This window comes from Myxine glutinosa, chromosome 5 (genome assembly GCF_964187855.1).
Source record: "Myxine glutinosa chromosome 5, kmMyxGlut1.1, whole genome shotgun sequence".
In the NCBI taxonomy this organism is placed as follows: domain Eukaryota; kingdom Metazoa; phylum Chordata; class Myxini; order Myxiniformes; family Myxinidae; genus Myxine; species Myxine glutinosa.
The window spans coordinates 144,109,384-144,121,710 of record NC_136265.1 but is presented as its reverse complement, the minus strand read 5'-3'; the positions used below and the strand labels follow the sequence as shown (position 1 = coordinate 144,121,710).

The following is a 12,327-nucleotide window of genomic DNA, read 5'->3' as shown; positions in this document are numbered from 1 at the left end:
ATCCATTATATAAAATGTTGTTTTACGCTCTTTAAAAGTTTTGTTAAACAGTTTATATCTTGTTATTATTATTGCTTATTAAAAATGTATCCATTATATAAAATGTTGTTTTACGCTCTTTAAAAGTTTTGTTAAACAGTTTATATCTTGTTATTATTATTGCTTATTAAAAATGTATCCATTATATAAAATGTTGTTTTACGCTCTTTAAAAGTTTTGTTCTCTTGTCATTGTTCATTAAAAATTTCCCCATTTCCTGAAACGTTGTTTTACGCTCTTTAAAAGTTTTGTTAAACAGTTTATATCTTGTTATTATTATTGCTTATTAAAAATGTATCCATTATATAAAATGTTGTTTTACGCTCTTTAAAAGTTTTGTTCTCTTGTCATTGTTCATTAAAAATTTCCCCATTTCCTGAAACGTTGTTTTATGCTCTTTAAAAGTTTTGTTAAACAGTTTATATCTTGTTATTATTATTGCTTATTAAAAATGTATCCATTATATAAAATGTTGTTTTACGCTCTTTAAAAGTTTTGTTCTCTTGTCATTGTTCATTAAAAATTTCCCCATTTCCTGAAACGTTGTTTTACGCTCTTTAAAAGTTTTGTTAAACAGTTTATATCTTGTTATTATTATTGCTTATTAAAAATGGATCCATTATATAAAATGTTGTTTTACGCTCTTTAAAAGTTTTGTTCTCTTGTCATTGTTCATTAAAAATTTATTCATTTCCTGAAATGTTATTTTACTCTCTTTGAAAGTTTTGTTTAAAGCTTATGATAGTGCGACAGTTTTCGGAGGCCCTGGGGAGACAAATGCCAACACATAAGGGAATCATAGTTTCGTTAAAGTGCCTTCCATAAGTATTGGAACAGTGAAATCAAATTTGTTATTATTTCTATATACTCAAGAAATTTGGATATTAGATCAAAAGATAAATATGAGGCACGGGTTCAAAAGGTCAGATTTAATTTATTGGTATTTCTATGCACATATGTTTTACCATTGTATAACAACAGCACTTTTTATGTCCAATCTCCCCAAAAACCTCAACCAAATTTTGCACATGCGCTTGGGGTACTCAGGGTCAGGTTATGAGCATTAAATAAATCATGCACCCATTCACCCCCTCCCAACCCCCTACCCTTTGTGAGTGTGGGGAGAGGACTTGCGGTTTTTGCCTGTACACGTGGAATAGTGCAGGTAGCTTAACCACTGAACCCTTCCGGAGGGTCGGCTATTGAGGGTGGGGAAACTATGCTAATTCTGAAAACAAATCCTCTCACTTCCATACAACAACAACAACAACAACAACATGCATTTTAAGGCCATTTTCCCTGCTAGAGCGGGGGTTAGCCTTGCGGTCCCCATGACAATCTTCTCCATTTTGCCCTATTTACTGCATCTCTCCTTGTTAACCCCCTTGCCCGCATTTCTTCTTCCACCATCTTTAGCCAAGTCTTTCTCGGTCTTCCCCGTCCTCTACTTCCTTCTACATTAACTTCCATCACTCTTCTCAACCAGTCACTTTCATCCTTCCTCAATACATGACCAAACCATCTCAACCTGTTCCTCTTCACAGCATCAATCACAGGCAATATTCCCATCATCTTTCGCAATTCATCATTTGTCTTCCTCTCTCTCAACGATACTCCGCACATCCATCGAACCATTCGCATTTCCAGCCTTTCCAGCCGTCGTTGCTGCTCTACGTTCATTACCCATGTCTCGCTCCCATAAATCATAACACTTCTCACACATGCAGCATACACCTTTCCCTTCAGCTTCAGCGACACTCTCCTCCTCATCAGCACGCCACTCAGTTCCCGAAACTTCTTCCATGCACATCTCACTCGAGCAACCGTTGCCGAGTCTGATCCACCTTCTCCATTCAGCATGTCTCCGAGGTAGCAAAATGTTTTCACACCTTCCAGCTTCACGCCGTCTCCAAGATCCAACTCAAAATTTCCTCCATCTGCAGCTCCCTCTGCGCACACCTTACATTTGAATGTAGCTGCCACACTCGTAAATGACCCTCTCAGACCACTACATTTTTGATGAACCCACTCAGCACACATTGTACATTGAATGGAGTTCACTCCGACACCCTTCCTGCACACAGCACATGGCCACTTCCCAGTTCTTTCCACCTCACCACATGCTTTACCACTTGCCATCACCTTTGTCTTTCCGATATTCACCTTCAGACCTTTTGTCTCCATACATTCCTTCCACTTGTTCATCTTATCCTTCAGTCCATCCATACTTTCCGCAATCAACACCAGATCATCTGCATACAACAACTCCCATGGTAAACCCTCCTTTACGTTCTGAGCCAGCACCTCCATCACAGCTACAAATAGTAGTGGACTCAGTACCGACCCCTGATGCACTCCCACCTTCACCTCAAACTCACCACTGTTCCCGTCCTTCGTCCTTACAGCTGTGCATGCTCTTTTGTACATTGCCATCACTACTCTGATCAACCATTCCTCCACTCCTAACTTCCTCAATGCCCATGTCAATACTTTGCGTGGAACCCTATCGAATGCTTTCTCCAGATCAACAAACCCAAAAAACAACTTCTTCCTCTTATCCATGTACTTCTCCTGCAACTGCCTCACAATGAAAAGCGCATCTGTCGTTCCTCTTCCTGGCATAAATCCAAACTGCATTTCGTCGATCTTCACTTTCTTCCTTATCCTCCTTTCCAACACCCTTTCCAATACCTTCATTCCATGCTCCAATAACTTTATCGCTCGGTACGATCCACACTCCAGAGGGTCACCTTTCCCCTTGTATAGAGGGACGAGGGTACTCAGTTCCCAATCCACTGGAATGCGGCCTTCTTTCACCACCAGATTACAGATCTCTGTCATTCTCTTCACACCCCAACTTCCTGCTGCCTTCAACATATCTCCCACAACTCCCGTCGGCCCTCCTGCTTTTCCACTCTTCATTGCTTTTATCGCTTCCTCAACTTCCTTCTCAGTTATCTTCTCTGCCGGTCCTAAAACTGGGTTACTCTCTATGTTGCCATCCCATTCATTCTCTGTATTCAACAGCATTTCCATATATCTTTTCCATCTTCCTTTAATTCCATCTGGGTCGACAACGATTTGTCCCACTTCATCCTTCAAGCAACTCACCCCCATCACATCACACCTCTCTTTCGCTATGTGCTTTGCAATCCTGAATACTGCTTTCTGACCCTCTTCCGAATCCAAGCGTTCTCCGAACATTTTCCTACATGCCTCCTGCGCCTTTGCTACCTCTTTCTTTGCAGCCTTCCTGGCTGCCTTATAACTTTCATGCTCTGCTGTTTCTGCTCCCGTACCCTTCGCCTTCTGCCACTCTTTGAACTTCTTCCTCTTCTCGTCAATCCTCTTTCCAACTTCATCATCCCACCATCATGTTTCCGAGTGCCTCGGAGGTCCTTTTGTCCATCCACATACCTCACCAACGGATCCCAACAGACTAGCTTTCATTGACATCCAACCACTTTCAAGCTCAACCACATCATCCTCTACCCTACTCAGCCTCTCTTTTAATGCCTCCCTTACTGTCACCTCTTTCAACCTCCACACCTTCATTCTCGGTTGGTACTTCACCCGCCGAGCTCTCCTCGCACCTTTCACCCTTATGTCGCAGACAACCAAGTGGTGCTGTGAAACAGCCTCCTCCCACGGGATCACCTTTGTGTCCCGGAGGTGCCCCCTATCTCGCCTACGCACCATCAGGTAGTCAACGGTTGTCGTCGACCCACCTGACGTGTATGTAACAAGCATATTGTCCTCTTTCTGGAACTGAGTATTACAAATCAACAAATCAGCTCCATCAGCAAACTCCAAAATCCTTTCTCCTTCTCCATTTCTCACACCATAGCCGTAACCCCCATGAACTCCCTCAAAACCGTCCATACTCCTTCCCACATGTCCATTTAGGTCTCCTCCCACCACAACAACTTCCTCATCTTTCACGTTTTCCATCAGCTTCTCTATCGCACACCAGAACTTGTCCTTCTCTTCATCGCTTCGACCAACCTGCGGAGCATATCCCGAGATGACGTTCACCAAGAGCTTTCCAATCATCATTTTCACCATCATCAACCTATCACTCACTCTAGTCACACTCACCACACTGTCTACAAACTCCTCAGAAAACAGGACACCAACACCATTCACGCCCTCCGGGCACCCTTGCCACACAAACTTGTATTTCTGTCCCTGCCTACCCTTCACCATTCTCACACCACTTCCCTTCCATCTCGTCTCTTGCACACAACATATGTCCACTCTTCTTCTGACCAATACTTCCACCACTTCTCCTGATCTCCCTGTCATTGTCCCTACATTCCATGTCCCAAACCTCAGAAACCGATCTCCACTTCGGGCTGCACCCTGCCCATATGTACTTGTGATTGTCATGGTTCTCTTTTTGAGGCAATGTTTTCATGGCCGGATGCCCTTCCTGACGCCAACCCTCTTAGTCATCTCTTACGACACGCAGGGATACGGTGTACCTATTCTGACCAGGGTACACACTGGGAAACGTTTAAAACATGTAAATTCTGGGGGGGGGGGGGGGGGAGGGGCGGCGTCAGCATCACGGCTGAGGTTTAAACATATTCCAACAATATCCAAACAGAACCATGAAAAAAAACAATCCGGGAAAAGTCTCCAAGCGAGAACGTGGATTTGAGAAGGAAGGAGCAGAGGCGGAAGAAAACGAGATACAGGGGGCGGGGCACAAGCCGAGACGAGGAGGAGAGCGAACAAGCACGTGTCCGGGAGGAGAGAAAGAATCAATATATAATTATTTGTCTCGGGAGGTGAGGTGAGGGGGAGAAAACAAAATAAAAGAAACAAGCAATACAGCGAAGGAAATAACCCAAACCGACAAAACACCGAAGGGGGGAGGGAAGCCCCAAGTCACCAGGCCGCGCACGAGGTACGACTCAGAAAACGATTAACTACACACAAGTTTGCACGAACCACAAACCAACACCAACTAGAAACACACCATAACACGTACACAGCAAAATAACCAGTGGAAATTTGACAAAGACAAGAATGGGAAAACACTCAAACTTCGATGCCGTGGAGAGCTCGAAGCACGCCTCACTCGCCCGAGGTCTGAGTTTTTCTGAGAAGCACGCCTCACTTCCATAGGGAGCGGATATTGACTAGTCATATAAATCTGTACACTAGGAACATTGTCGAAGCTAAATATTCTCAGAAATAACTAAAATAACTAAATAAAATAACTAAAATAAAATAATAAAATAATAACTAAATAAAATAATAATTAATAAAATAAGAAAGAAAAACTCAGAAATGCCCGGCTAAATGGAACTGGATGGGCAAATCTTAGGCCCTTAGCTCACGGACTATGATGGACATTAAAGATCTCATGGCACATTTTGAAAAAAAGATAGCTGTTAAGTGTCCATATATTTGCTTGAGGTTAGTTGTATTATTAGCACTACCTTCAGTAGGTGGAAGTGCATGAATGTAGATATGAAAAGCGATGAGTAAAATGGCCACCTCCTGTGTTTTGTAATATAACTTTGGAGTTCAACAATATGCTGGAACTATGGAAATCAAACTATACTTGACATTTTTCTAAAAGAAAATATTTACATTGGATGGATAGCAACTCCTGGCTCAGCCGCTATCTACCCGCTGCCATTTCAGTGCAGAGCATACCCATGGTGGACTGCAAGCTTTCCATGGTGCTCAGTCGAGTTTTCACCACCTCCAGCATCTGCCGAACACCTTTAAGGTCGTCGTCGCACTCCCTTGATTTGCTCGACTCTAAACGCATTGTGCTGAGTCCGTTACCCGATGCCCATAACTTCTCCAGGACCTGCATCCGTTTTGTCTGCGAAGCTACCTTTTCCTGTCACAGGATACAACAATAATCAGTAGTAAGAGTCACAACATGACAACGCAAGGAGATATTTATACAAAGTGGAGAGTGGTTTGGTGGAAAAGGTAAGCAAGCACAAATGGAGGAAAGAAAACACTAAAGAGATATCTGAAGAATTAATTCAGCTTTTTGAGTGTCCGATTCAATGACCTTCCGAATCATGAGCTTGGCAACATTCATCATCGAGGATTTTGACCATTCAAGCAACCCGAGAACCCCCACAAAGGGTTGGTACACAACCATAGTTGTGTCCCAAAAATCATCCCACCAATCAGAGAAGTAGATGAACAGAGAGAGAGGGGGAGAGAGAGAGGGCGAGAGACAGAGACAGAGACAGAGACAGACAGAGAGAGAGAGAGAGAGAGAGAGAGAGAGAGAGAGAGAACATTGTATATTTACCACAAATAGAAAAGATAGCTCATCAGGAGATGCTTCACAAAAATTAAATATTGATTCGAGAGAAATCTGAAGAATTCCTTCACAACATAAAAAATGTTTGGTGAGCAAAGCAAGGCTCCTCACTTGTAATATTCCTTTCAATGAGATGGCGCCACATCGTCTGTGACAGAGCACTTTGTCACCAGCCTTAATGAACCACACTGCCACTGAAACTCGTGAAGGGCGAAGGATTCCGCAAGCCAGCAGGTAATGTAAGGTGAACAAAACTTATGGAGAGCAAATGACCCCCACCTATATCAAGCACAGTGAGACTCCTGCATTTGTGGGAATTAGGCCTACCACAGTGGATGTGAGTGAAGCCTCGTTCTTGCTCACAAGCTTCCCCCAGTGCTTGGCGTCGCTCTCTGCACGCTCCAGCCGTAACTGCATTTGCTCGAACACGGACGCCTTCTGCTCCAGCTTTTCTTGAACCTGGCCCAACTGGCACATTAAAGGTCATGTGATTGAACTGTCTTCGGGTAGTAAAAAAAGAAAAAGACAAGTACAGATACATTCAAAGTACACCACCCCCATGCCAAATAATTAAATTTCCTACAGCGCGGCATTGCCGGGGCCCGGCAATACCGCAGTGCAGCTCATAGAGACTGCATTGGGAGGGAGAGGTGTACAACAATTGATTGATTAATTGCATAATTAAAATCGATAAAAGATTATCATAAATTATTTTCTTAATCAATTGGCTAATAGCATAACTAAACCACTAGTGCTTCATCTGAAGATGTATCTTTCAGAAATTTAATTAAATAAGTCATTAATAAAAACTTAAATGATTAATTGATTAATCAATAAATAATTAATCGATTCAATGATTAATCAATAAATCAAAATATCCTTTATAGCCACATCACTTGGTCACTGTAATGTCCAAATATTAGCTTCCTAACTCAAAAGGTGCCTGAGATATTGCCCAGATGAGAAGGAAAATAAATAAACGATTAATAATGAAAATAAATAAACAATAATCATTAAAAAAATTAATAGTTACTCAATTGGCTAATAGAATACATGCACCACCACCATTTCATCCGAATCTGTAACTTAAAAAAAAAAAAATTAATTAAGTCATTCATCAAATAATTAAATAATTAATCGATTAATTAATTAATCAATAAATCGAAAATACCCTTTACAGCCAAATCACTTGGTCATTGTCATGTCCAAATATCAGCTTCCTAGCTCAAAAGGTGCCTGAGATATTGCCCAGATGAGAAATAAAATCAATAAATGATTAATAATGAAAATAAATAAATAATAATCAAAAATATATATATTAATCATTTGGCTCACACAACACATAAACCACCATTTCATCCAAATCTGTAACTAAATTTTTTTTTTTTAAATAGTCATTAATCGAATAATTAAATCATTCATCGATTAATTGATGAATTGATTAATCAATAAATCAAAAACAGACTTTGCAGCCAAATCACTTGGTCATTCACATGTCCAAATATCAGCTTCGTAACTCAAAAGGTGCCTGAGATAATGGCCAGAAGAGAAAAGAAATGTATAAGTACTTAATTAATCACTAATAATTAAATAACTAATCAATTAATTGATTAATCATTAAATCAAAAATATATTTTACAGTCAAATCACTTCATCATTGGCTTGCCCAAATATCAGCTTCCGAACTCAAAAGGTGCCTGAGATAATGGCCAGAAGAGAAAGGAAATGTATAAGTACTTAATTAATCACTAATAATTAAATAACTCATCAATTCATTGATTAATCAAAAAACAAAAAATAAGGTTTTTGAAAAAGTACTTGCTCACTATTGTGCCGAAATTTCAGCTTCCTAGCTCAAAGGATGGCTGAGATATCGCCCGGACAAACAAACAAGAAAACAAACAAGTACACATACATTCAAAGTACACCGCCCCCATGCCAAATAATTAAATATCCTACAGCGTGGCATCGCCGGGGCGCCTCCGGGGAGCCTCGGCGCCCCGGCAATACCGCAGTGCAGCTCATAGAGACTGCATTGGGAGGGAGAGGTGTACAATAATTGATTGATTAATTGTATAATTAAAATCAATAAAAGATCATCACAAAATATTTTCTTAATCAATTGGCTGACAGCATAACTAAACCACTAGTGCTTCATCCGAAGATGTATCTTTTAGAAATTTTATTAAAGTCATTAATAAGGAATTAAATAATTCATTGATTAATCAATAAATAATTAATCGATTAAATGATTAATCAATAAATCAAAAATATCCTTGATAGTGTTACGGATTCGTAACTTCCGTTGTTGTAGTTTTCACCCACTTGACATATTTCTGATATTATGTACTATTATTATTCTCAAAAGGTTTATTATTCATGAACAGTTATCTAAAGTTAAAAAGGCTAACTTTAAATGATATCGGAAACCGAACCGGAAGACGACGAGAGAGAAGAGGAAGAGGCATGGCGAGCAAAGTCGGAGAAGACGCGTGACGTCGAGGCTCCGTAGCGAGCGTGGTCTACCGAAAGTCGCGAGGGAATTTTGAGTTCCTTGAAAGGACATCCGGCGATAGGAATTATCGCTGGAATTGAGAAATCTGCGTCGTCAGGTTTGGGCGCTGAGATTTCGACGAATCCTTGCCTAGTCGCATCGACTCAAGTAAGAGCCGTCGGCCATTTTGAACCTCGCGCTTTGGACACCTAAAAAGGTTTTGCTTCGCGTCAGCTTTACCCCAACATCCTACCGTCTGTCGGGGATGTGTGTGTGCGACCGCTTCGTCTCCAATTACGTTGCGGTTTGCTGATTGAGCGGTGAAGGTGCTCCTCTGGAGGGCGCCTTTGTACAGTTTCGGTGGGGCGATTGCCATTGCCATCTGTACGCGATTCGGGTCTCGACTGGAGAGCAAGATTCGGGCTTCGACTGGATATCGTTCTAGCGACCGCTGGAGCGAATCACCTTCGCCTTGGAAAAGGTTATAGAGCCATTGAGGAGTGTCCTTTTCACTCGCTGGGAGCGCAGTGAGTTATCTGACTTTAGTGTATGGTACCATCCTAAGCGATAAGGTATACAGAGTGCACTCTTAATTGCCATTTGTTGTACCATTATTCTTGTGTGTGATTTTTAATACAATATCTGTTCATTTATAATCATTGGTGTATCCCTGGTGTTGGGCTAGCGGCTAGGGTGCCAGCTTAGGATCCTAGGATCCTGGGTTCGAATCCCGGTCGATCGCTGAATTAACGCCAGGGGGGTTGACTCAGCCTGTCATCCTTCCGAGGTCGGCTAATTGAGTACCAGTTCACTGGTAATTCCCTGTTTGTTGTAAAAGGCGACAAAAAGGGTTGGTGGCAGGAAGGGCATCCGGCCGTAAAACATTGCTTCAAAAAGGGGACCAACAAAAACAACAACAACCACGGTGCCCGAAAAAGGCCAACCCCCGCTTTGCGGGGAAAAATGGCCTCTAAAGGTGGTTAAAAAAAAAAATCATTGGTGTGGTTTCACTATTGATTTCTAACACAGAATAACATATTTTTCTGCCGGGGCTCCTCTCGGGGTTCGGAGGTTTACCAAGACCAGGAGATCGGAGAGGAACCCGTAACAATAGCCACATCACTTGGTCACTGTCATGTCCAAATATTAGCTTCCTAGCTCAAAAGGTGCCTGAGATATTGGCGAAATGAGAAAGAAAATAAATAAATGATTAATAATGAAAATAAATAAATAATAATCATTAAGAAAATTAAATTATTAATGAATTCAGTCATAGAACACATAAACCACCACCATTTCATCAGAATCTGTAACTTTAAAAAAAAAAATTTTAGTCATTAATCGAATAATTAAATAATGGATTAATTGATTCATTGATTAATTAGTAAATCAAAAATAGCCTTTGCAGCCAAATCACCTGGTCATTGGCATGTCCAAATATCAGCTTCCTAACTCAAAAGGTGCCTGAGTTAATGGTCAAAAGAGAAAGCAAATTTAATTAATTAAATAAGTACTTAATTCATCGCTAATAATTAAATAACTCCTCAATTAATTGATTAATCAAAAAACAAAAAAAATTTTTTGACAAAGGACTTGTGCACTATTGTGCCGAAATTTCAGCTTCCTAGCTCAAAGGATGGCTGAGATATCGCCCGGACAAACAAAAGAAAGAAAGAAAACAAAACAAACAAACAACCAGAGTGAAAACTGAGTACTCCCTTTCAGCGTGCGTCACTGCCGAGCCCCCTTCGGTACCTGGCAATGACGTTTTGCAATGCCTGGAGATGGCATAGGAAAGGAGCGGTGTACAACAAGTAAAGATACATTCAAAGTACACCGCCCCCATGCCAAATAATTAAATATCCAACAGCGTGGCATTGCCAGGACGCCTACGGCGCCCGGCAATACCGCGGTGCACCTCATAGAGAGTGCATTGGGAGGGAGAGCTGTACAATAATTGATTGATTAATTGCATAATTAAAATCAATAAAAGATTATCATAAAATATTTTCGTAATCAATTGGCTAATAGCATAACAAAGCCACTAGTGCTTCATCTGAAGATGTATCTTTTAGAAATTTAATTAAACAAGTCATTAACAAAAAATTAAATAATTACTTGATTAATCAATAAATAATTAATCGATTAAATGACTAATCAATAAATCACAAATATCCTTTATAGCCACATCACCTGGTCACTGTCATGTCCAAATATTAGCTACCTAGCTCAAAAGGTGCCTGAGATAATGCCCAGAAGAGAAAGGAAATGTATAAGTACTTAATTAATCGCTAATAATTAAATAACTCATCAATTAATTGATTAATCAAAAAACAAAAAATACTGTTTTTGACAAAGTACTTGCTCACTATTGTGCCGAAATTTCAGCTTCCTAGCTCAAAGGATGGCTGAGATATCGCCCGGACAAACAAACAAGAAAGAAAACAAGAAAGAGAACAAGAAAGAAAACAAACAAACAACCAGAGTGAAAACTGAGTACTCCCTTTCAGCGCGCGTCATCGCCGAGCCCCCTTCGGTGCCCGGCAACGACGTCATGCAGCGCCTGGATATGGCATAGGAAAGGAGCGGTGTACAAAAAAAGGCACCCGACTCCCTACTGCCACCTCTGATCTTCCTCAGGCAAATGTGCATAACCTTGAGGCTATCCTGCCAGTCCAATGTGAAGAATAAAGCTTCAGCTTTTGGGGGAAAAGATTTGAAATGTTATAATGTAACCAATTGAAATGCAAATCAAGTTGGTGATAATAAAGCACCATACCTGGAACCGTCGCCTAAAGCCTAAAGGTGCATATCTGGCGTAAAGTACATCCCAAGGCCAAAATATCACAGTCTCTTTATCATTGAGCTAAGTGTAACTGTAATTTTTAGTCTGACTTGCATTGCCTTTGATCAAAATCTTTCAAGCACAAATTTGAAGACATTAAGCAAAGCGAACGGAATAAGAGAAAAACACCATGAAACCCAAAGCTTGACACTAGGTGAAGTCTGAGGCATCCAAAGCACATGAATGCCTGTAATTTTATTGTCATTTTTAGGGACAAGAATTTTTTTACGTACAATTGTTGCTCTGCAAATCAAACTTTGCAACTTCAACTGCTTTTCAACTTCTTTTTTTCTGACAAACACAGACATTGCTTTGGCAACTCAAGGTCACGCCGAATGCGGCACAGACCTGCGAGAGCATTGCAAGTTAAGAGGTATATGGGGAATCTCTTGGGTGCACCAGGTTAGCGGCTCAAAACAAAGCCAGTAAAAATGGCCTGCATTGGTTAGTTAGTCAAACTAAATAAATAGCGTGTCATATATTATATAGACATCAAGATTTAATACGCATTGCATAAGTAAACGTTTGAGAGAGACGACCTTCGAGGGCGTGTTGAAAAGTAATGCCTCCTATTCCTTTTCTCCAAAACAGGTAAAGCTATTCAAATTAAACAATGACAGATACGAACATTAATTGTTACTAGCC

The 12,327-nt window shown here is 40.7% G+C and overlaps 1 protein-coding gene across 3 annotated transcripts in view; it reads right to left on the bottom strand.

Moving 5' to 3' along the window:
- LOC137414648 (TNF receptor-associated factor 3-like) overlaps window positions 1-12,327 on the bottom strand; it is a 92,487-nt gene that overhangs the window by 15,173 nt on the left and 64,987 nt on the right. For all 3 annotated transcript variants that reach the window (XM_078778814.1, XM_078778815.1, XM_078778817.1), the window contains 2 exons: window positions 6,671-6,811; window positions 5,710-5,902 (listed from right to left, as the gene is read on the bottom strand). In XM_078778814.1, the coding sequence (XP_078634940.1) occupies window positions 5,710-5,902; window positions 6,671-6,811 (334 nt within the window). The remainder of the gene's footprint in view (window positions 1-5,709; window positions 5,903-6,670; window positions 6,812-12,327) is intronic.